At 35.3% G+C, this 26,463-nt stretch overlaps 2 protein-coding genes across 9 annotated transcripts in view; one reads left to right on the top strand and one right to left on the bottom strand.

The window, feature by feature from the left end:
* Nucleotides 1-384: 384 nt before the first annotated feature.
* On the bottom strand, nucleotides 385-18,837 carry LOC106129699 (uncharacterized). Of its 2 annotated transcripts, none has more exons than XM_013328347.2 (8): nucleotides 18,524-18,837; nucleotides 14,714-14,898; nucleotides 7,575-7,792; nucleotides 5,452-5,892; nucleotides 3,683-3,947; nucleotides 2,850-2,949; nucleotides 2,333-2,522; nucleotides 385-1,780 (listed from the first exon to the last, which is right to left on the bottom strand). In XM_013328347.2, exons 1-8 carry the CDS (start codon nucleotides 18,632-18,634, stop codon nucleotides 1,284-1,286), a joined length of 2,007 nt encoding a protein of 668 aa, XP_013183801.2. In that variant the 5' UTR covers nucleotides 18,635-18,837; the 3' UTR covers nucleotides 385-1,283. The 2 variants fall into 2 exon arrangements, with proteins under 2 accessions (XP_013183801.2, XP_013183803.2); XM_013328349.2 differs by lacking the exon at nucleotides 18,524-18,837 and adding an exon at nucleotides 17,875-18,437.
* A 3,737-nt stretch (nucleotides 18,838-22,574) lies between these two features.
* Nucleotides 22,575-26,463, top strand: part of LOC106129677 (furin-like protease 1) — a 162,705-nt gene continuing 158,816 nt past the window's right edge. For 4 of the 7 annotated variants that reach the window (XM_060948427.1, XM_013328295.2, XM_060948431.1 and 1 more), the window contains exons 1-2: nucleotides 22,581-22,709; nucleotides 25,319-25,599. In XM_060948427.1, coding sequence (XP_060804410.1) covers nucleotides 25,444-25,599 — 156 coding nt within the window. In that variant the 5' untranslated portion in view covers nucleotides 22,581-22,709; nucleotides 25,319-25,443. Of the gene's footprint in view, nucleotides 22,710-24,807; nucleotides 24,912-25,312; nucleotides 25,600-26,463 lie in introns of those variants that run through there. The other 3 variants (XM_060948429.1, XM_060948430.1, XM_060948428.1) reach the window with 3 other exon arrangements.

The following is a 26,463-nucleotide window of genomic DNA, read 5'->3' on the forward strand; positions in this document are numbered from 1 at the left end:
AAAACGTGAGACAACAATGATTGCAGACAAAAGTGACAACGAATGTGAACTTTTGTCTGCAAAAAAAAGGAAGCTAAAGCGTAGGCTGACATTTCAACATTACAAAATGCGAAAGTAAGTTTGTTTGCTTGCTGTCTCTTCACGCCTTATCTACTGAACCAATTAAAAGCGGCGGTAGCATGGCACGCGCGTGGCATTTTATCGCGAGCAAAAGGACGGGGACTGGAGGACAAAGGGTACTTTTCATCCCGGTAAAAACTATAGTTACCGTGGGATTTGCAAAAACCTTTAATTCCTAAATTCCCGCGGGCGAAACTGCGGGTAAAAACTATTAATATCCATAATTTACAGGAGTGACTGCAGATTTGCGTCATTAAAAACAAATTTATCACTTACACATTTATTCCAACTAACATTCGTAAATAGGTCAATGTTCCCGCGACGATCTAAACCTAAATATAGGTAAAGGAACAAGATATAGCTTATAATTTGAACCTTAAAAAAACATTTAACACTGAACAAAATCAGATTTTACATAATTGCACCAAGTATGTAACGTGAAAATGCTTACATTTAATAAACTTAACTCTAAATTATATAACAAAGCACGATTTATAATAAAGTATTGAATTAATTATATATTAATTTTGAAGTCTCAAATAAATACTCGACATGCATTCAAACCTTACTAAAGGCTCCTTGAAATAATACTTAAAATAAAGCATACTTCTCAATCTCACTGATTTAATATTTATTAAAATTCGCTTTTACAAACGATAGGCCAATACTCCAAATAAACTTAACTATCGGAATAGCAACTCCTAAAAATAAAGTAATAATTTTATTGCATCTAATAGTCTGTTTATACGTACATGACGAAATTAATAAGATAATTAATTAAATTATTGCGTGTAAAAATTCACTTAATCGTTCATATGTCTCAAGTTATCAAAAAAAAGCTTAGCTGCGTGGATAAGCAGCATAGAATCGAGTCGAAAAGTAGCTCCCGCACCGCGCGAATTGCATTGGTTAGCGCGGCCTTAACTAAAATGTCATTAGAGAAGAACATAGAAAATTACACTTATGAACTTTATACTTAAATACTTAATGCACGTGTAAACGATCTAAGACAAAAGTTAAAATTAACTTATTAACTTTGTCACTTAATACGTATAAACAGGCTATGTAACGTTAAAATTGTAAATAATTAAAAAATAATCATCTGAAAAGGAAATGTAACAAGAAAAGTACAGAGTAATTAAAAAAATATACAATTAAAATATTTAGAATTCATTAAAAGTGCCGTTGACGACAAAGCTTTTCACTTCTGTTATATTTCTGGTGTCATAATCGGAAATTTCTTCAACCAGTATGTCCTCATTTTTGACGGGTATAAGAGGGAATGCTTCGAGTAGCTCGCCTAGTTTTCTGCCAGTGGAGAGAAGAGCATTAGTCAGCAATCCCTTGTCATCATTGTAAACATCATCGTCGCGCGTTTTTTCTATTTTGTAGAAGTTTTCGTAGTTCTCTTCTTTGACGATCGGCGGCAAATAATCTTTGCCGTCTTCGTAATCGAATTCCAGTTTTTTCATGCGTTTCTTCAGGTTCGGCGGCCAGTCTTCGTCTATGGGGAGGTCTACGTAACCTCCGTACAGTACCTTGGGTGTGTCGAGGTTCTTGACCACCTGGTAGTCGTGGTCGGAGTGGGGGCGGTTGAACGTGATCAGCTCCTCCATGTTGAATTCGCCGTCATCTATCACTGTCTCGTCCAGCGTCATTTCTGTTGACAATAAAAAGAGAATGTTGAATTACCGCTGTTGAATGTGGCAAGAATTTTGTAAAATGTTGCAGAAAAACATTATTTTTTTGTTCCTTCTAGCGTAAATCCCGGTTGTCCTCATCTCTGCAGAGGACCTTGGGCGTCCTGACCCGTGCGCCTTTTGATTATAATCTTGGATTGGGTAAGCCAGGTTTTTAACACAAAACGACTCGCGTCTTACCTCGGTAACCTTTTTGCACTTTCAGCAATCGCACCGTATGGAAACTTGCACATTCAGACAACTGGATGTATAAACCAATAGCAATGAACCAATGCATTTAACTCTGAAAAAAGTCATTTGGTTGATGGCTATAGGACGACCTTGTGACCGTTCGACCACCGACGCTTTCCAGCAAGCGACGAATATAATGTACTCTCTATTGATGGCCGAGAGCAGAACGCAAGTGTCAGATCAACAGCAGCGCCACGCACAATAGCAGAACTAATATACACGTGGCTGCTAACTGATGTAAGGCACACAGGTGGATCTCATGCAGTAGTAATTGCACTCACTGTTGGTGGCGGACAGCAGAGCTCTCGTGATGGCGCGCTGTGCGGGCTGCGAGTGCTGCCGCGGCGCTTGCAGCTCCTCGCGCATCGACGGCAGCGCCACCAGCGCGACGGACAGAAGCAGAACTAACAGACAGGTGGCAGGCTGCGCTGATTTGCTGCTGGAGCCTGTCGTCACGCCTGTTAGAACGTTCTGGAAAGAAAACATACTATTAGACCCTTATTCTCTAACAGAGTTTCATCTATAGTTATTTCCGGGAAAACAATCCGGTGTCTGCCGCATCTCTCTTATTATGTTATTCAGGCAATCACTTTCTGATGTATGTTATTAAGATACGCTGTAAGACCACTAAAATGTAAAGTGCATTTTGAACTATTGCAAATCGGTTCACAGCATTTTTAATACCAATTTAAACTTACTTTCGGTTTTATTTATACATTTGATTGCTATTAAATTTTGTAAACTACATATTTATTGTTATATATTGTCGAATTAATGTAATATAATCGTGTCATTTACCTGTAGCCGCTTCAATTGCGCGCTGAGCGTCTGGTTCTGCGACTGCAGTATCTTTATTCTTCTGATCAGCGTTTGGTTCTCAGCCGTGCACTGTTTGACCCTGCAAGTTCACATCATTAATTTATCTTCTTTCAATCTCTTATTGTTAATAATTTTGGAAGAATAAGTTTTTCCATTAGGTTTTTTTCAGAGTAATAACAGAAGGAAATAATAAGGATGTTTTTTATTTAATTTCTGCAAACGAGTACCCAACTGATAGGTTTTTTACAGGTCAATTGAAAACTGCTATTGTGAAATGATATTACATCATCTATGTAACACAAAATTTTATTGGAAGATAACTCTAGATCTAAAAAGGACAAAAGACAAAACTGCATGTAAACTACTAGGTCAAAATGAATAAAATTTATATGGGACCAAATGGCAAACATTCTGCGTCAATTAAAAAGAAGCTTGTAATCGATGTACACACATTTTTTTGAAGTTTTCCGGTTTAAAATACGAATACAAAGACTTTAATCTCATTATAGCAGTGATTCACAAGGTAATGTAAGTTCACTGCGCAGACGCAGGCGGGCGTAACGTTAAAACAGATGAGTCACTAGTTAATAAGATGCAATGTTTACATCAGACACATTTTGACCACAATGCACCACGTGGACCTAATAGATTAGCCATACAGATGACGAAATTGCCAGGCAACAAGAGGAAACAAGAATAACATTAAAATCAATCACCTTTCACTCTTGTAATAATTTATATCGTAAGTTTTCATATCACTTGGGCCTGACATCTCAAGAGCAGAATCTGGTCAAAAACTGAACAAGTCTCACCTATCTTCAAGCCCGTCAACATATTCCTTCTTCCTCTTTCTAGAATCTTGCGCAGAGATCTTATTCCTGATCTTGCGCCTGATCCTCTTTAATTCCCTCTCCTCGTGTTTAGTTAGGGGGTAGCTCGTCGGCAAAGTGATTCCTTCCTTCGCCAACAGCCGCCTCTCCTCGGCTGTTAGAACGAGACGGGGATAGCCGTTGCGACCGTCGTTCATTTCGCGTTGATCTGCTTCGTCATCCTCGCTCCGTTCGCTCCCCGAGTCGTCTGAAACGATGTAATTTTGCTAAGATACACCTTTTTTTATTTGAAGTGGTAATAATTTTAATCAGGTTGTTAAACGTAAATTTATTTTGAGTAAAATTACCTACTTCTGAAATCGTGCAAACAGAAAGCTGTGCTATTGCTTTAATCTTTGAAAGTATACATATATAATACATATACCTTAAAAATATACACTTTAACGTTTTATGCCATTTAGAAAGTGTTTGAAGTGCATCACTCAAAATTTCTAAATAATGGTTTATTCTAGTTTCATTGTTGTATTTAAATTGAGAGAGACTGTTTTTATCAGAATTCTCTTTCAGAAATATAATATCATTAAATGTGAAATGAGAACTAGATATTTATAATGATAATATATATCATTCGTTTCTATAATTAGATCAAATTTACATTAGATAATATAAAATTCAGCGCGAGCGCATGTTTCGGACAGACACGTTTTAAAACACGTGGACATCTCGCGTATTTGCTTATCGTAGAATTCTTTTAGTCAGTTTAACAAACCGGACTTTCTACTTTTAGATAAAACTAATTTAAAAAACTAGATGGTCTCAAATTCTGTAGCTTTTATAAGATCGTTTTTTATTTTCGGAGATTTCATCAAATTGCACAATAGTCTATTATGTAGGTTCGGTTAGAAGTGATAGTCCATCTAAATAACGGTAAATTAATGATTAAAAGAATTTCGGCGAAGTCTATTTAGTATTTACTTTATCTGAAAATCTATCATTTCATCTATTAAGAATACCGTTAGACTTTACAATACTATTATTGCAATTTTTTTAAAGTTAAACTGTTTGAATCGTCCATGTTTATTTTGATTCTAATTCTTCACATTTGTAAACTTACGTTACCTTATATTAATAATAACTAGAAATAAACATATCTGAAGAAAATAACTACAGTTTCTGAAATAGCTATTGTAGGTTTCCTTTCTATCAAAAGAAGATAAATCAGTATTAATAAATTTCGACTGCTCTTTATTAAAGTCACCACGAGGAAAATCTGTCACGATTACATAAATTATGAGATCATTGACCAAACGCAAAGCGACGACGCTCCTATATTCTCTCAATTGATTCTGGTCATAAAATAATCATAGTTCAGAAATAATCATAGTTCAGAACAAGCCTTGGTTTGGACTATTTCACTTATTTACCTGTAAATTATATATTTATTACATCAAATTTTCTACGCCGTTATCCATTGGAGTCCAGCTGTTAAACGTGAAAGCGTAACAAACAAACAGACACACAAACAAGTGTTATATGTACGAATGGAGAAACACTGCCAGCTTTATATTAAGAAATAGTAAAACATGATAGAAATGATATTTCCCACCACCAGCCATAAAGTGATTATAACTAAACTACCAGTAATAGTAGCACTAGCACTTTGTACGTATTGGTTTCATGCTCTCTTTATATTACATCAAACAACTTCAAACCAATTGAAGTGATAAAGTGCCATTTGCTTGGTAACTCACCACAATTGCTCCGGTCGTATTCGTAATCACTGCGCGACTCCACTTTGAAATCTTGCATCTTGCTGTGCGACAGGAGGTTAGCCGCAGCCAATTTCAAATTAGAATTCTTCAGATCAGCCGCGTTTATAATCTTTATCGATTTCAAATCCTTCATGTCTTTGATTGTTACAGGCAGTAGTATCGACCTTGGATTACCACCCGTCATAGGAGCTACTCTGATCACTCGTCTTTGGGGTGCGACTGTCTCTACTGGTTTCGAGTAGACTTTCGTCTGGGGATTTATGACTTGGATGTTGGATACTTTTACGGGTTTTTGGGGTTGTGCTTTGACAACCAGCTGAGGTTTAGGCGTGGCGGACACTTTTATTAACGGCTTTTGGACTTTAGGCTGAACAGTAGCCTGTGGCGTTTGCGAGAGACGGCGTTTGCGCCCGCCTTTTCCTGTTGAAAACAATTGATATTTTACTTACCCAATCTTGACGATTGAAAATAACAATTAATAATATTCATCCGGCTACATTTTTATATGTAGTTTTACGGACGAGTTCAAAATAGGATTTTACAAGTGAAATAATGATTTATTCAGATCTGTGCGTTTCTAAATGACGCTTTGCTAATTATCTTAGGTCATTACATACTTGTACTTAAACGTAAACTTATCACTCAGTCACCACATTTTCCTTCATATTAAATGTGTGAGTTTAAAGTCGATAAGTACTGCATATTATTTATGTCAAGGAGCCGATAAAAGTAATTAATTGATTCGTTACCACTCTCATTTTCGAAGCGATAATAATGCCAAATGCAAAGAAAGTACTATGCTTGAATTCTTATCAATCGATAACACATGAGTACAAAATGAGGCATGGAGCAAATGGTTTACTAACATTTTCGAGGTGATTATAGGTAACAATTTCGTAACTGGAATTCATTATTTCCATAAATTGAATGACCTTGCAGTAGTTTGATAACCATTAATAAACATTCCATTTCTAAAACGTTTCTAGAATATATTTACACAAGTGCAATAAATGATTCAAAATACCGCATAATAGTATCCGAGTAGGTAGTTACCTGATACAATATCTGATACACAATTTGAAGGCCAAGTCACCAATGTTAAAGCATAACAATATTGTGTGTGGATAATTGGAAGAAGCGAATGATAAGAGAATGTGACTAGTGACACAAAGTAATGAGAGAACAGATAAGCTTACATATCGTGAACACGAACACAAGATTTTAAAATTGATCGATCATTGAACGACATTTACAAAGCCGGACCTGTTGTTATACGAATAATAATAGTTTACAAAAATTGTCTTCACAACAGAATCATTAAATTGATAACACATTTGCAATATAAAAAATTAACTAACGATTGCTACTGCCTTCTCAGAGATGGCACAATAGAAACAGAAACCGCTACATAGAGACCTATTTTGATGCCCGTAAAAAATCTGACGTCAAGGTTGACTTGTATTTTATGTAAGAGACAGAACTGGCTTAATACCAGCGAATGATAACGCAGGTAGCTGTAGATAAAGACGTACTTCCCTGTTACAGTAACACTTCGTGCTCTAGATACCGCGAAAGTTGTTACATGAACCGAATATTTTTTGTAGGTGTGAAAAATTATGTGAATTTGTCTTTTTTATTTTGTTTAACATATTAAGCACAAATTTCTTTTACATCACTATTTTTTGAGCCCTGAAATGACGATACACAATGTTATATTTGGCAAAACTAAAATCCCGTTACTTTCTTAAAGGCCGCACATATCGTATATTATATCGCACATATAGTACAACCCAAAACTGCAAAAATGACAAACTTTATAAACCTTTGACCTTTTGGTCACAAACCTAACTACTCAATAACTTTTCAACTACTGAATAAATTTCTGTGGTATACCAAAACGATATATTTAGAGACAAAGGATTTAATATGTATTTCATGTAGTCTCGAGAGACTCTCAGAAGTTTATCTGGTGAGCTAATGGTCCGATTTCCGAATGTTTCTCTCCACTTTGGCCCGTGTTATTCATCCCAACTTTTAACTACATATTAGCAATTTTATCTTCTTGTTTGACAATAGTATTGTTAAACATCATAATGACTCACCGGGACTTTGGAATGTATTGTTATTGATGAAGCCAGGTACAACGTTTTCCTCGAAGTGCTGCATGTCGAATTCCACGTTGGAGCCGTTGGAGTCTCCCGAGTCTTGGATGACCACCTCCTGCGCGTCCCCGGGGCTAGTGGGCTCCAAGCCGGCCGTGGAGACCTCTTCATCGCAAGAGTTTTGGATAAGGAAAGGCGAGAGTTGCTGCTCGAAGTCACTGAAATAAAAAATAAAATTATCTCAGATTTTATTTGATCAGATCAGCCGTTCAAAATTATCTTTGTTTTTTTTTTACTTTTCTTTACTATATTACTCCATAAATTTTATAATTTATAGATTTTTCATTTATATGAACGAATTAATTTCAATATTATCTAAATAGTACCTCGAATATCAATATGTGATAAATAACTATGTATTATATAATGTAGAAACGTGATCGATAATATAAAATATATATAAAGTGCTTTACTTGTTTACTTATGTAAAATAATATCTGTTTTTCAAATTGGAGTTTTAGAGGCGTGCAAAAAGTAATATTTGCATTTTTTCTAATGATAATAAAGAAATATTGTTTTATCCATAACAATCTAAGTACTGATAAGGCAGGTACGAAGATCGCTTCAAAGAGATAAAACAGTGGAATATAAAATAAAGATAACTGTTTCAGTTAATGTACTTCAATTTGACTATCACAATATTCTAAAAAAAATATCAATAATGTTAAAGAGATGACATATTGAATTAAATAAATGAGACGGATTATAGTAGTCAATATGCACTCTATAAATAAACTGAAACTCAGAGACAGACATACAGGCAGTTTACACAAGCCATAATATTCATGGAAAGGACAACGAGGTAAGACATTTAAGGTAATCGAAAGGGCACACCCAGTTTTATACGCAAGGAAATCAAGAAGATAGCATCAATACTGCGTTTAAGAATAAATATTATTGATATAATTGTTTCTAAAAACCAGAACTTCATACATGTACTTCTTCCTCTTGAAATTACCCTCGGGTATATCTTCACCTCCTTGGAAAAGAGCCCTAGTTGACCATGAAACTGGATCAAGAACTTCATACAAGATATGCTAATAAAAACCTCAAGGAAAGACGGCCAAAGCAAGTGTCTAGAGACTAAATATTGCATAACGATTAAATATAGAGGTAAGAAGATTGATAGACAGAGAATTTAAAATAAAAATTAACAAAAAAGGATGTCAATGAGATTAACGGTTGGCTTCACCTTAAGAATGTGTTTTATTTACAAGGAAACTTATCTGAAGTTTTACAGGCGCAAGATTGGGTCTTGTTGACTTGGGATTACCTCTCAATGTTGTGTTTGATTCAATATTGCGTCATACTCATATGAACAGGAAAATTGTAGGAAATATCAACGAGTTATTTTCAAGCTATATTCTCATAAAATAATTGTAGTAATCTTGCTATTAAGAGTATTAAAATGACATTGTTTGTCAATTATTAGTATAATAACTTTTAAATATATTGCATATTTCATAATAAGTTCGTTCGTCTGTTCGTTTCAATCAAAATATTAAACTACATATTTAAAATCCAACGTTTCCTAAAACTTTCTTGGCTTACAAGCCAATACACCCAAGCGCAAATTGTATTAATCATTGTAAATTTTTACTATTACATATCATATATAATTTATACGTTACACAGCGTACGAAAAGGGTCAACAACCTCATTTATACATGGTCAGTCTAAGTAAGCATTGACCGTTATTTCTACGTCAAAAGGACCAAGGTTGTTAAAACCGACGCTGAACTTGAGCAGCCAAATTCAATCAACTTTACGATGAGCGTCGTATATAAAAAGAGTATTAACTGTTACTCCATCAAATGCTCATGCGTAAAATATTAGTTATCTTTCACAATGCTTAATAACAAGAAACAAAGATAAGATTCGGTAAGACATCATCGGCGACAAGTTAAAATAAAGGCGGTATATGCGGTGAATCGATAAAAATATCTCCATTCGATTACATAAGAGACCGTTATAGTCCGAAAGTATTATTTTAATATTCTGATAGTATTTTTATATTTATAACGTTGTTTGTCTCCTCTGAAATTTATAAGGTCTACAAACTTGTTCTTCGGATTTATTATTTTTACAGTCAGTCCATTATTTCTCTTTTCAATTAAACTTATACAACTAAAGTAAATATATATTTTGTAAACGTCTAAAAACTGTTGTTAGACTAAAACAATCAAACGAACTTCAAATCGCAGTTCATTAAGATTTATTGCCAATAACCCAAATAGTTGAATCGTCAATTCTTGCCACGCTGCATCCGACGGGCAGGCAAGCCGGCTAGAATGTTAAGCAACTACGAAACGAGACCAGCCACGTATGCTAAACCTTTAGTTAAACGAAATGGCAATGGGTTGCATCATACATGACTCAGTTCACGATCACCAACGGGCAAAATAACTAAGAATGTGTGACTCAGATCTTTTCCCTAAGATTTGGTCATTTGTCAACACGGGACGCTTAAAGTTTTGGCATACCGTGTAAAAACAAGAAACACTTTAATACGACAAAAAATACAACATACCGACTTATCGCCTAAGTGTCTTCTCTAATCTTAATCTTCTCCAAAGCAATCATAGATAGATTTGTTTATTTGTAAACTCTTTAAATACTTAATAATAAAGATAGGTACTTAAATAAAGAAATGAAAAAAAACAAACAAGCAACTTCTAAAACGCAGTCAAAACGTCAACTTCCGGACATATAATTTCTTCCAACGAGGATCATGGAGTGTGTGACTTAAATTCTGCAGGACCAGAATGTTATGTAACACCTAAAAAGCAACAATCGCCAACCCGACAGCAAAGTTGAGATTAACAGTAGCGTTGCATCATACGTTTTATATACGAGTTCACGATCACGACTAGTTATAATAACCTATGGCAAGTAATTATATAGGGCATAATGATTTCAACATACATGACATTTTAGCCAATGCAAAAATAATTACTTACTACAAGAGCTGTAAAGCGAACGTTTTGCAAATTCAACTAAAGTACCTACTTTTTCTTCGTTTGTACTTACTTTTATCACATTGAAATATATAGAAATATAAATACAAAGCTTGTTCCGTAAGTTCGACGATACTAACTTTAAATAAGTACTTAAACTAATTTTACAAGATATTTTGGGAATTAAGACAACGTAAATACATGCACATAAACACGTCTATATCCCTTGCGAGGTAGACAGAGCAGTATTGAAAAAACGTTAAGGCTACAGTTAGCTTTTCCGCTTAAAATAGAATTGAGATTTAAATAATGACAGGTTGTTAAACCATCGCCTATTCTGAAGTGCCGAGAACCACTCGGCAAAACTTATAAAACAATACTAGAAAAATGTGATAGGAATAGGACTATACTAAATGCGAATTGCTTAAATGAAGAGAAAGAAATTGATAAAAATTTTAATGAAGCGCAACAGTTAAAGTTTACAATATTTGTGGAAAAACTACCTCGCTTAACTCGCTTTTTGTATCTTGATAAATAACATAGATAAAATACAATAAAATCTTTATTTTGTACACCAGTCATTATCTTATCTTTTGATGATAAATTGTATTTATTGCGCACGGTACATCCGCAGTTTTCCATTTGATTTTTTCTATTTTATCATATCAAATCAAATCTTGTTTTTAACATGTCGAACAAACATTGGTTGATGTCGAAAAAATTAGTTAAAGTGGAGTGCTGCTTCCAAAGCGTCAGTGCAGAACAAGCGGAATCAAACTGCACTGCAGCATGTAATTGAATAACGTTAACTTCACAATCCTAACTTAGAACAACATAGTGGACGAGAGAATAAATTGTAATGATGAATTATCTACTGTCCATGGTTTTCGACAATATGGCAATCTGTTTTATCAATTAACTCATAGCCATGCGAGAGAGTCTGGCATAGCTATGAGTGAAGACATAAAACAGACACAGAATTGCATTCTTCAGCTATTGGTTACATATGGTGAGACTAGTTTAAGACAACAGAAGTGTTATTTTACATTGAAATAATTTGGCTATTTTTTATCAACTGCCTGTTAAAATAAGGAACAAAGAAATAATGGAATTTAAAAAAAAACGTGGAAAATTATTCATACTTGAGTGCTTCAATGATGCCCAAAATAACTATTCCACGCGGACGAAGTCGCGGGCACAGCTAGTCTCAGATATACTATAACAAATGCGCGGTTAACTTTGTAGTAAAACAAGTCCCAAATTTACTATTCTCGTCACCTACAAACCAGCACACGTCAGTTTAACGACATTTTTCATGCGCCCGCGCTGCGCCTCACGCGGAATAAGCAAATATTTCTCAGGGTAACGACCTCAACGACCTTACATTATTTTGTTGATCGCAGTATCTGTCTAATAAATTATCTAAAATATATTTACCGGTGCGTACAAGTGCCCACGAAACGTAACGCTCTCATGTCTATGCCTTATTACATTTTGCTCATCATTCAAACTTTTCGTTTTTCTAAGATCACCTTAATACGAAGTACAAATAAGCACGGAGTATATATACCTATTTAGTGATACCTTGTATCAAATTTAGAAAATAAATCTATTCTATTCTATTAAAATGTTCAAGTTACAATTAGGTCTGTAAGAGGTGTGTTCAAATAAAATGTATTTCAGGAACGTGTGGTTCCCGGCACCAATAAAAAAAAGAATAGGACCACTCCATCTCGTTTCCATGGATGTCGTAAAAGGCGACTAAAGGATAGGTTTATTAACTTGGGATTCTTCTTTTAGGCGATGGGCTAGCAATCTGTCATTATTTCAATCTCAATTCTATCATTAAGCCAAACAACTTGAAGGTGGCCTCAGTCTTTTCGAAATTGTTGGCTGTCTACCCCGCAAGAGATATAGACGTGATTGTATTAGGATAAGTCGTTCTTTTTAATTTCTTAATTTGAAGTTATTTTTATCTACACAGTGAAGCAATCATGTGTGTGTGTTGTGTATTAACTTGATAACAAAACTCCAATGGAACAGAGTCGATACCGTTATCGATTGAAATGTCCTATATTACTATGATGAAATTCTAATAGCTTTCTCTCAACATATCGTATTATCGATTACCTATATTCCGAGTTGACTTCAAAGCTAATTTATAAGAAACCGCTTAAAGACTTATCACACGTTGAGAAAAGATTCTGTAAAGTTTTTAAGACTGACACTAAACGCTTTGGAATTTTTTACCAAATGTATGTACTACTCTGTCAAGAAAGTAGCAGGAAAAGATCAATAATACACAAACTGTTTGTTATTCATCCAAATTTATTTTATCACCTTCAAAATATGCTCCTTTAGAAACGATACACTTACGCCAACGAATAATCCAATCATCAAAACATTTTTTAAACGCTGTTTCCGGAATTGAGGTCAGTTCTCGCCGCGAATTCTCTTTTATGTCTTCTACCGATTGAAAACGGGTGCCACGAAGTGGTAATTTGAGTTTAGGAAAAAGAAAAAAGTCGGCTGGAGCCATATCTGGTGAATATGGTGGTTGCTCGATGGTATTTGTTGAGTGTTTGGTTAAAAATTCGTTCATAATGATGGCCTTGTGCGAAGGTGCATTATCATGGTGCAAAATCCAAGAATTTTCTTTCCACAAATCTGGCCTTTTTCGTCGGATTTGCTCTCTTAAACGCCGCATAACACTCAAATAATATTCCTTATTTACCGTTTGACCTTCCGGCAAGAATTCCGAGTGCACAACACCGCGATATTCAAAGAAAACAGTCAACATGTCTTTGACTTTTGAACGACTTTGGCGTGGTTTTTTCGGTTTCGGTTCAGTTGGAAGGCGCCACTCCGAAGCTTGTTGACTAGTTTGCATGTCAAACTCGTAAACCCACGTCTCGTCACTAGTAACAATGCGTTTCATGAATGTTGGGTCGGAATTGACTCGTTCTAGCATGTCCTCAGCGACTCTCATGCGATTGAGTTTTTGAAAAAAATTCAGGTCTTTTGGGACTAGCCGAGCGGCAACGTGTTTCATACCCAAATTATTAGTTAAAATGGTACGGATCGACTCGTGAGATACAGAAAGTTCGGTGGCTATCTCTCTCAAAGTTGAATGAGGATTTTCAGTCACTATTTCCTTCACTTTTGCGTTGTTAACTTCAGTTGCAGACGTTGATGGCCTACCAGAGCGAGGCAAATCTTCCATCACATCTCGACCGCTTTTGAACGCTTTGTACCACTCATAAGCACGAGTTTTTGATAAAGTCGATTCACCGTAAGCCTTCTGTAACATTTTCAGTGACTCCGAACACGATATTCCATTGGCAATGCAAAATTTAAGACAAACTCTTTGTTCGATGTTTTTATCCATTATGAAATTAGCAATACACACTAGATATGATATAACTAAAAATAGCACTGTATTTAATGTAAACAACAGATGCAACTCAAACTCCGCGCCAAAATGGAAAACAGTTGTGCCAATCTAACAACAACAAAAAAAACAAAAATTTGAATTTGGAACCATAAACAAATAATCCATTCCCGATACTTTTCTGACTGAATGTATAAAATGCCCAAAGCAAGTTTACGTCGTTCAGATGCCTAAATATTTATACGAAATTATTTAGTAGCTGCTATACAAATAGTGAACTGCATTATTGCCGATAGTTTAGCTCGGAAAAATATCGAAAAACCATGTAACCAACAGTTTTGTGGCATCTCGTTTAAATTATGATAATTAATTGCATAGAACCACTATCCATCTCTTTCCCTTGGATGTCGCAAGATAATTCTAAGGAATAGGCTTATAAACTTGGAATAATTCTTTTAGGGGATGGGCTAGCAGCCTGTCCCTTTCAGTATTTGCAAGACTGCTGGCTTTGTCTACCCCGTAAGTGATAAAAGGTTTTGTCGCTATTTAATTAATTGCATATATAAAAATAACCCATCCCTTTTGTTTGAACATGAAGGTCATGAAGAACGAACAAACCAAGAAACACACACCTAGTTATTTTTTTATTTCAGGCTGTTTTGTAATATCGATCAATTATAATAGTATCTTATTTTACACCTATAATATAATGAAAGTATAGGTTTACTTACAATTCAGCCGGATCACTAGACAATCCACTATCAGAGCTGGAACTGCTCAGGGCCTGGGACGGTGGAGGGACGGCGTCTGGGCACAGGCCGAAGTCGGGCATAGACTCCTCGAGGAAGTTCAATGACCCCTGCTCCAAGGAGAATATGTTCTCCAACAGGTCATCTGAAGCTCCCCATGTGTCGGTCTGAAATTAATTGATTGATGACAACCAAAACGTGTGGTTTGGTTGTAACCAAGTGCCGTATGGTTCTCGGCACCTTTACAAAAAAGAATAGGACCACTCCATCTCTTTCCCATGGATGTCGTAAAAGGCGACTAAGGGATAGGTTTACAAACTTGGGATTGTTTTTTAGGCGATGGGCTAGCAACCTGTCACTATTCGAATCTCAATTCTATCATTAAGCCAAATAGCTGACCGTGGCCATTCAGTCCTTTCAAGACTGGTGGCTCTGTCTACCCCGCAAGGGATATAGACGTGACCGTAAGTATGTATGTATGTATACAACCAAACCCCAAAACAAGCGAATAGTTTGAGCATCGATGGTTGAAGGGGTTAGGTGCCTAAGTAAAAAAAAGCGTGATAAACAGGATAGTACGGCGAACTTAGGATATAGGTGTGCCATCTCGCCTTGATTGGTTTATGGGAGGAGCCCTAGGTAATGTGTACCTACATTTTCGATTTTACCGCGGACCACGGCCATTTAAGTGCCAATGATTATTCCTATACTTATACTACATTAGTTTGATTGCTAACCTTATGTTACAGCGAAGAAAAATATCATGAGAAATCAAGCACAACTCTATTTGGATACTACATGGGTTATTACACTTCCATCATTAATAGGAATTTCCAAGAATAAAGTACAGCCTAGTCTATACAGACTTATAGTGCTTATTTCTATCAAAATTGGCAGAGAATTTATTCTATGATTGGCTGGAAATTGTACCTCAAGTTAAAGAGGCAAGAAGGAAATACATGAGGTAAGCAACCTCCTACATACATAGAATGAAGTCTATATCCTTTACGGGGTAGACAGAGCCAAAAATTTTGAAAGGACTGAAGACACATTCAGCTTAGTAATTTAATCGAGATTCAAATAGTATCAGGTTTTTAGCCCATCGCCTACAAGAAGAATCGCAAAGTTATTAGCCTTTCTTTTAGTCGCCTTTTACGACATTCATAGGAATGATATGGAGTGGCCCAGTAGAAGGTACCATTTAACTTTTTTAATAACTTGATAGTTATGTATGTATAGGTACTTATACATTATTTACTGTATTGCAACATAAACAATTCTATTTTATTATGCACAGCTATTATTTAAGTAGGTCATGCATTCTATAAAGGCATCACAATAAAATTATTTACTCATAGAACTAAAATTTTACATAGTAAGAGATTCTAAAGTAGAACCAATTGTCCTAATTAATAGTCTTGATTGTAATAAGATGGTAGTGCGGCTAGTTATTAAACTAATTATAATAATTATGACATCACTATAGTTAAACCAAAATCATGGTCGAACATATCATTTAATAATGTTTTTCTTTTATATTATATATATATTTAGGATGTTTTATAACGCATAAGAATAATGAGATAAGTGTTGTGTTTTTGAGAAAATTGCTGTAATTAAAACGACTAGGGAAGTGGGCAGTAAACTAACATATATTTTTTCAAGTTATTTTAAGCCATTAGGTATTTATCATCACAAAATATGATGATTTTTTGGGCAATTGATAGATAATTATAAATAATAGTACATAAATATATATGGGACATATATAAAGGTTGTGATAATCCTAAAATCACTTCAAGACATTACTAAACTTGGGTATAAAATCTAATGGATTAGACGCTTGACATAATTTATCAGTCTACAAAGTAAGCACTTAATTTATCTTAACTGGATTCACTTTAACTTATAACAGATCAATGATCTAGTCTAGAACCTTGTAATATATTAGTTCACAATAACAAGATGTTTACAAGTAATAGGAGGATAATGTGATGCACAGAGAAACAGAAAGTATATTGACATAAGCTCAAGAGATAAACATGGCTTACAGAGAATAATGAAATACAGAAGCATTGGAGGATTATTTTTAATTATAACTAGCTGTGCCCGTGACTTCGTTTGCATGGAATAGTTATATTGGGCATCATTGAAGCCCTCAAGGATAAATAATTTCCTGTTTTTTTTTCACATTTTCTATCTTTCTTCGCTCCTAATAGTTGCAGCGTGATATTATATAGCCTAAAACCTTTCTCGATAAATGTTTTCAACATAAAAATAAGTTTTCAATTCGATCCAGTACCTAGTTCCTAAGATGAGTGCATTCAAACAAACAAACAAACTCTTCAGCTTTATAATATTAGTATAGATTACAATTTCATTATTTTGTGAAGTGCTTTTGTTAAACAAAAAATTTGTATTATCATTACAAAAATTTTAAATACAGGTCACTTCAAAAGAGCTCTGAATCGATGAGGTTGTACTAGTATGAGATAAAGTATGTATGAATCATAATAAGTGGAAAAACTTTGTCTGTTTATGCCTCTGAGAGTGATGCTATTCAGTGAATGTATGTAAACATTTACTCCTGACTAAAAAGTGTAATTGACAGGTTCAAATCCTAACTTGAATAATTATGTCAATCAATCAATCAAATAACATGTTTTCTTAATTAAATTTAAGCTAATTATAGCTCAGTGAACAGCTGAGAATGCAATTGGAAACGGGTACCTTATAAGAATATTGGAATAATCACCTTAATTTACAACTCACACCAAGAAAATTGAAACCTAAATTAACCTTGAAATGCAACTTTTGTTTTCAAGACTTTTACTTCAAGATAGTTTGAGAGAAAGGTGCTGAAATATAGAGGATATGATATTACATAGTGTGCTTTTATCACATTTTGGTGTTCCATAAACCTTATCACCACACTCAGCATTTGGTACTTCCTTTTGTCATGTTTAATTCAGATAATTTTATTATTAAGCAACTAGGTATAGGTACTATACAATTATCTTTTAGACATAGTACAATTATCTTATCATTTTCTAAGAGATGTGTAATTCAATGAGATTTTATGAACAATGTGAATGAAGTTTTTTACATGCCGAAAGATATTAAAAAGGAAAATAGAATATTACCTCAAGAAGAGATAAGAGATCTAGTTTCTTATCCATTTTGAGCACTTCCAATTGGCATTAATATTGCATCAACATCAGTCACTTAATGGTAAATCACAAGATAAAATCACTGAAAACAGTTCCGCTACACTCTGAATGGTTCACTGTGAGGTCCAAGGAAAGTTATTGATTGTTTCTAATGTTGGCCGGTGAGAACTTAGCTGGCATATGGCAGTGCCGACCGCATGGTGCCGAGGTGGCACGCAATATACTTGTTTACCTAAAACCCGGCGTTTCGCGCGACACCTTATCACACACTAAGGTAATTCCACCACACGCTCGTTACGGATATCCCTCGCGGTAAACACTAATTTAACTAATTGGATTCCTATTAGCAAAGGAATAATAGGAGAAAGACGCAGTGACGGGCGCACCACGGACAATCACCAAATGAAATGAATGTATAACGGTAAAGGTAAGCACGAAAGCTGCTCAACGAGGTTTGACCATCGGCACAATCGCTTATTACCTCACCGAGAGTCTACGTAAACACTCGTATTCTTCACCAAGCGGAATCAGTGATAGCCTTTGACTTGTTACCTTATCACCAGTTATCACTAGAGAAGAAAAGAGGATCGTCAAATACTTAACTTTACACTAAAATACTAACCAATAGCGTTTCTTGCTGAAAGCAATCCATTTTCAAATTTCCTCCTTCTAGTTCCTGGTCATTTTTAAGGTACTCCAGGATCCTGTTCATATCTTCATTGACGAGAGTCATATTGGATTTTTTCTTTTTTACGAATTGAGGTCACCATTATAAATTATGCTTCGCCTTTAATGTTAATATGTTTATAAATTGCACTGAGACCGATAGGATAACTTTTCACAATATTATTTTGATTTACATGAGTTTACAAAATAATTAAAGACATGACATTTCTGTAGAACTTCCAACGTGGAACTAATGACGTCATGAAAGTAGGACACTTTGCGCAATTTGATTGGTGCATTTCATGACAAACAACAGCAGCAAGCAAAGCAAGCAATGTCAATTGTCAAATAACAAGCAAGCATCATCCATATTATAACTAACGCCATCTCGCGCTTCATTTAAAGATTAATAAAAGAACTTTAACCGTACTGCGCTTGCAAGTTTGAAAACCTCATTAATTCTATTGAAATTCGGTAGAGGACCGTGTTTGTATGTTGATACAAACACGGTCCTCTACCGAATTTCAATAGAAAGAACTGATTAGGCAGGTACTGGACTGTTGAGTCCAGTACCTGCCTAATCAGTTCTTTCACCCTGAGTTTAGGCCATTTGATGTCATCCCAGAAAAAAATTATAACTGCCATTACACACACACTAACAGGCCACTGATTGACTGCCTAAACCGCTCGACCCAGATATTAAATTTATTTATATTTATTTAATTAATTTGGCATTGCAGGTTCTCTAAGCGGTCTAGGGGTCCACTAAGGGAGGATTTCCCGAAATTAGCGGTTTAAAAAATTAAGGCCATAATTGTGAAACTACTTACCTATTCAAAATAAAGTCACACTTTTTGTTTTAGTCCCGGCGTAAATCCCGTACTCTCACCTCTCTGGAAAGAAGCGCGGGATGCGCGTTTAGACCATGATTCTGGATTTGTTAAATCAGGTTTATACCCGAGGCGAATTACGGACTATATCCTAATTCAGGTAATCCGAGGATAAAATAAAATTTAGTAAAATTCATAATCGCCTTGGTGATGGAGTGCTAAGTGCACCGCATTAAAATAAACAATTTATTCTCAACTCTTTAAATTTAACTAGGTACCTGCCAGGTAGGTACTGTCTGAGAGGAAAATACGAAACCCAGTGAGAAATCCATTAGTGAGCTGTTGTTCAGGGAAATCTACAAAAGAAATTTCATATTTTCCTGAGAAAACTGAAAGATTACTTAGATGGGTTTTTCTAAAAATGGTGCACTTTGAAGGGCTTTGTGTGAGACCTATTGTATGTTTTACACTAACATGCCCCATTAGGTGATAAAGGAACGAGACAACCTACTACACTACTTTGTCCCTTTATTTTTGCCACTTTGTCGCAAATAAAACTAATAATTTTATTTCTTATACCTTTATCTTTTTAAAATTGAATTCTATCATTAAGCCAAATAGCTTAACGTGGCCTTTGTCTTTTCAAGATTGTTGGCTATGTTTACACCCGAAAAAGTTCTTTAGTTTTTTATATAAATTGTATTTTCATTACTTACCTGTCTACTTTATTATACCTGAACTAGTAAATGAGCCATATCATAGTTTAGAACTCTAGAGTCTATTTGCTCTATCAGAAATTTTGCAAGGGCATCAGAAATATCAACTGGATAGGAAAAACTTGCGCGCCCATTCGGTGACGGCATGGCTATACGAGTTCTAACGTGTATCTTCAGCCCCCCCAAGTATAGGGGTAATACATACAAAATTAAATGGACACTAAAGAGATTTTGTGGGGAGTCAAGAAAATGTGAGTTTTTGGAAAAAGTAATCTCGAGGGCAGCGTATCCCTCTCTTAATTCGGCTCGTATTACCGAAAGGTTGGTTGGTAGAGTACCACCGGAGGTAGGCGAAAGTCGAAGTCCTCAATTTTAAGTGGATTCCGTAGCCTATCTGCTCTGGTGCATATCGATTTATACCTGAATGGTTATCTCCTTATCTCTTATCAATGCGCACTGCTGATTGCATTCACAGCAAGTAGGTTTTTTAGAAGACGTAGTTACTAGGTTTTTGACACAATTGCTCAGGATGATAAAGTTCATGGCCATTATTATCCTTTTATTGCTTTTCACTATTTTTAACTGGTCTGGTAGTAAGGTAGAAGTAAGAAGAACATAGCGGTTGTTGCGGTTAATTTCGCGCTACTAGAAGTACTTACGAAACATACTTGCTAAGCCAATATTTCAATTTCTAAGAACAATTTGCATTAAATTTATATTTTGCTGTAGTCAACGACCTTTATATCACAGTTCTGTAAAAAGAGAGCATATAGGTAATAAAAAATGTTCCAAAAAGGCTGTACCTAATTACTAGAGTGATTTTATTTGCAATCGAAATTCGTCAGTTGCTTTATGTAGCAGAGTAAATTATTATACCTTTGCTTACGGAAAAGGCCGAGACAACTGTCTTAAAAATGTATCAATTTGTGCCGATATGATGGTTTCGACTATGGTATAGATTTCACTGAGACTTAACACGCTATTGGCACTTTTTTCAGACTTGACCCTCACGAAGAGGATATCTCATAAAGTGAGAAGATTTAATTTTTGTATTTTTTAACCTTATTACTCGTATTCACCAAAAAAAATTGTTTATTGGACCGACACTGAAGCTTTTTTCTGCAAATTCACATTGGAAAGGAAAAAACGGAAATTTGTAAAACGCTGGCGGAGCTGCGGTTAACAGGTTGTCATATTAAGAATAGCGATTGTCATCACATTGACTGAAGGTTGAACCATGTTTTATCACATTATGTCAGTAACTCTGCGGTAACTACTATGTGAAAATGCCATTAAATTGGCACAAATGACTGGCAAATGGACGCGCATCCGTAGCCTAATTTTAATTTCAATGGTATAGGTAGGTACATTGTAGACATTACAAGTGTATATTTACATCAAAAGTAAGTAATTTGGCGATTGCAGGCTTGGCAGCTCCGATTAAAAAATAAAAGCTATACCTAATAACCTACTTAACTACTTATTTTATTTTTGAAAACTTTAACGGACCGTCCCGTTGTCAAAGTTCATCAAAATTGGTAGAATGTATATTTTTATCTATATGTACCTACTTCTAATAGATATTTTAAAGTTTGTTAGTTTGATTGATTAAAGGATATAATTAAAAGAACAGGCGGTTATACGGCCTTCTTGATGGTTAGCGGCAAGGCACTTACAGCATTGTGTTATGGACCTTAGGGCCTTAACCTAAACGCATAACCTTCCAGGTGTTTTTCAGGGTTCCATCTAGTTGCGTCCTTCTTGTGGAGGAGCCGGGGTGCGCCTAGGTTTGACCATAAACAAAACAAAACAGACACGGTAGATGTTTATTCCGCATTTTCTTAAGACGAAGGTAAACGACCTTTCGAATGCATAATTTTATGTTAAAAGTAATTTGCACTTAGCAGATTTTTTAATACTATATAAATGCATAATGAGTTATAAGAGTAGAAAGAAATAAGTCTGCTTTATTAATTTTAGTTACGTACCTATATGGAGGACAAAAAATAATAATCTTTATACTACATGCGAATTTTATACCGTGAAGGACATAGGTAGGTATCTGTGATTGTTTACTCGGTGGTCTATGTGTTAGTTGCTTGTACGAGGTAGAAGTTATTTAAGTATGTGAAAAAAATATACAAACCCCTTACATACATTAGCTTTTTTAAGAAAATGTTACATGTGAAATGAGACAAATGTTTTCAATGATTTTGGCTAGATTTAACTTCATATAGAATCTTAACTAATTTAATCCTTAAAAGTTATAAAAAAAGTTTTGAAAACTGTGCTTAAATTTCATACCCCATTTTCCTTAAAGTCACATCATTACTGTGGCATCACTAAATCGCTATGGATTTCCGTAAAATCGGGGAATACTCGCATCCGTGCAACACTCATTTCGTCTCGTGCTCCAATCGCGGTGTGCGACCGAGAGGAGCGAGCGGCGAACCAGTCAGCATCACGTGCGCGGTCGTGACGGGCGTGTATCGCACCGACCCGCTCCTATTATTCACGCGTCACTTGACAGTTGTGCCGTGCAAAATAATGACTGTACACCAATACTGTGAAACCTAGTGCTCGTTTCTACTTATCTGTACGTGTTCAACCATACATTATCTGATTCTGAAAAGCCAAAATGTTAAACAGTGCGGGATGAGAGGTGAACGCTCGTCACAGCGGCGCCGACTCTCACCGGCCACTATTGTCTAAGTGCCACGGAATCTTGGTCCTTCCCATCGGATTCCATCGATGAAACATCCATCTTTCGACGTGGATTGCACGCGAAATGTGACAAAGATCGGCCAATAACGATTGTTTACACAGCGATAGAATACAGCAGATAAGACGAAAGGTCTTCTTGGCAGTTGTTTATTTCTATACTTATTTATGTCAACCTATTTTGCATCTGCACTGACGTTAGAGGAAATACCTAGCGCTAACTGTGAATAAATAACTAAACTTTAGTACCTACGTGTTCGCGTTTACTGGTGTTCCACTTACCTATATTTTGTTTTATTTTTTTGCAAAATAATTGTAGTACTTAAACAGAGTAAACTTTCTAACTGCATAGCGCAACCTGGTTTCACTAGTTGCTACATTGACGGAGTCATCGAATGTGTGAATCTTCAATTAGATTTCATTTTGTACTATGTTGTCATTATGTTGTTTCCGTTGAGGTGTAAACAATCAGCTCAGCTGATTTGTTTACCATAGTTAATACAACACATTATCTAGGTGGGCAACACAGACATACCTTTATACATCTAGTTTGGTATTCTATCTATTAATATTGGTAGTTTACCCAATAAATTGTACTAATTCATCTGGTTCATGTTCATGTTCTGGTCATACTAATTCAATAGGTAGATTACATACCTACCTCTTACACATGAAATCGTTGACATGTAAAGTGAATTGTAATTAAAATGATGGCATGGCATGAAAGTCGTGAAATCCACTAAGTCCCAATGTTATTAATCTGTATTCATAAAAACTGATCAAAAGTCGCACTGTTATTATCACCTGGGTACCTGGAATGATATTGATCTCATTACCGTGCCTATGCAAAAAAAGAATTATCTCTAATCGCATGACCAAAATGACCCAAAATTCGGAGCTTTGAAATTTAAAGAGCTAAAATAAATAACAAAAAACGTAACGTAAGGAAAGGTAAAGCAATCATTTTTTATACAATTACCAAGGTAGGTAGGTACCTACCAAGCCGGGGTAAAGTTACAGAAATGAGAACGTTTTATTTCGCTTAAATTTATATACATGTTATTAAAGGCAAGCTGGTATAAAAAGATAGCTTAGTTATATCGTAAAATCAATGTACGTATGACAATAATAGAAATAAAGACCTTGAGCTGAATGAAAGATCAGTCGTTTCCTCTTCTGAAGCAGGTAAATGTCACGTACGATATTAAAGGAAACAATATAGATAAGTAATTCACTTGTTCCAACAAATATAACAGAACAAAGATAAAACCAAAATAGGTAGGTATCTGAGCTCCATAAAAATGCATAATTAAAAAAATCCTTTTAAGTTAAAAGTAAAAAAAGAAATAAATTTGAGAAAATGTGCTTATATTGAGTGTGTTGCGTGTTACATATTTACCCCGAAACCATAGCTTTTTTATAAGAATATTATTCTAATACATATTAAATAAGTACTTTAAAATATACAGACTTTATTAACTTCCTTCCCACTCATAATCCTGCGATTTTGTCTCACTTTGGAGAATAGCCCAAATCTTTACAACAACATCTAGCTTCGAGTAATTTTGTCAACAATAGATAAATGATAGGTACACCAGCGAAAACTGCGGGAGATCACTTTGATAGGTCAGATAGCCTCACTAGCAAAACAAAAGGGAAAGAGAAGCGAAGAATGAAATATGTACGAAATTTTTGATTTATATGTGCTCAGAAAATAGGATCCTATTTCGAGGGCCGCAAATATGTTTCGTAATTATCTTATTTATCGAGGCCGGGTCAGGTCCAGATAAAGACGAGAGAATAACCAGGGTTATTCACTATCGCGAGAATATGGACCATTGATGATTAATGGCGATATAGTGATAGGCTAATAAAGAGTTATGTAACAAACTTCCTACCCCTCTTGCTGTGTCCTTCGTTTCTGCTTGACCTAGTTTTGTGGTCTACATTCAGAAGAGCTTAATCTGTAGGGAACAATGGCCGATCAATGCATAAAAATTGGCAATGACGATACAGAATACAACTGGCTTTTTTGTGATGGATGGGGGATTAAGATCCGCGCGGCATTCGTTAAGTGGTTCGTAAGCTGTTTCACATTTCGGTGTACTGTACTGTTATGTCCATTATTATAAATATTGATGATGAATTATACCTATGTTAATGATAAAAAAATTACAGTTTGCTATAAGGTTTCTCATCGTCTTATTAAACCTTCACACTGCCCACTGCAAGCCTGTTTCACTGCCTGCATAAGCCTCTTCTAAAAAGACTATGTTTCTAATTAATATTGATGACGGTGGACTCGTTACATAAGGTTCATCGTCATCATATTCCACTGACATTGGCCCACTGTTGGGCAGGCTGAAGAGGCTTGTCCTAAATAGGATTTTTTATAATATCCTTCATATCAATGAGGATTCTGCTAAATTCATTCTCTTTTTTAAATTGTTGGCATAATGTATGGATATGACAGTACATCTTTAGCATTTTCATAATTTGTTTAAAAAAACTATGAACATTGTATGACAGCTCGCTCATTGGCCCGCCGTCTCGTTCAACCCGTATCAGTGTGCAATGCTAACAAGTACTAGCCGGTGATTGTGAGTGTCATGGCGCGAAAGTCTTCCGCCATTTTGTTGGTGTTACCCGTGGTGCTGGAGGTGACTTTGGGGCAGTTCACCTCGCAATGGGCCGTCCACGTGCCGGCGGGGAAGGAAGCAGCCGATGCAGTGGCCAGGGACCACGGTTTTGTCAATTTAGGAGAGGTAAGTTTCTTATTCCAGGGTAGGTAATTACCGTCATCAGGGTGAAGGTCCCCATCAAATGTAGCCTGCCGATAGATATAGATAAAAATTTTTAGTTTTTCCACTGACAAAACCGAACAATATAATAATAATTACAGCTGAACGTGTTCTTACACAAATTTTTAAGTTACCGAAACTGCACATCTCTTATTCTCTGCAATAATTTATTACATAAGACCACCTGAAGCAATGTCGTCTATTTTACATCGCCATCTAATTATGCCAGCATTACTTAAACCAAACGGCACTTAAAATAATTTTCGTAGGAGTAGGTAACATGAATTCCCGTTGTTAAAAATATCTAACAATGCCGCCCATAGTTTTAAAGGTTTTATCGTGTTTGATTTTTCAATATATTTAAAGAAAATCTTTAAACAGTTTTAATAGTACCAAAAGGTTTTTCTTTTAAAATTAATACCCATAATGCACGTGTTTAAAAAATTCTGTCCATACATTAACAGCGTATGCATGTTTTTAAATGCAAAATAATTAAAACGTCCTCACAGTAGGCAAAGTGTTATCGGAAAACTAAAATAACTGCACAGTTAATTACTGGATTTCCTCTCATTAAATGTTCTTTCGATAATGAATGCTAAATAATTAAAGGCAAAGTGACATTTATGTTGTAAAAATAGTCTTATGTATTGTTTTTTGTTTTAAAATCTTCTGCCCCCAGTCGTCTTTGTCATGAGATTTAAATATCCTGCTTGTTAAAATTTTAACAGGTCACTCCTAGAGTTTGTGCAAATAATATAGGAAAATTGTTAGCTGAAAAACGGGCCATTGTCATGTCAAGAGGAACCTTTGTAACCTTGTCCGTTATCA

Source organism: Amyelois transitella, chromosome 16, assembly GCF_032362555.1.
Source record: "Amyelois transitella isolate CPQ chromosome 16, ilAmyTran1.1, whole genome shotgun sequence".
NCBI classification, from domain to species: Eukaryota; Metazoa; Arthropoda; class Insecta; order Lepidoptera; family Pyralidae; genus Amyelois; species Amyelois transitella.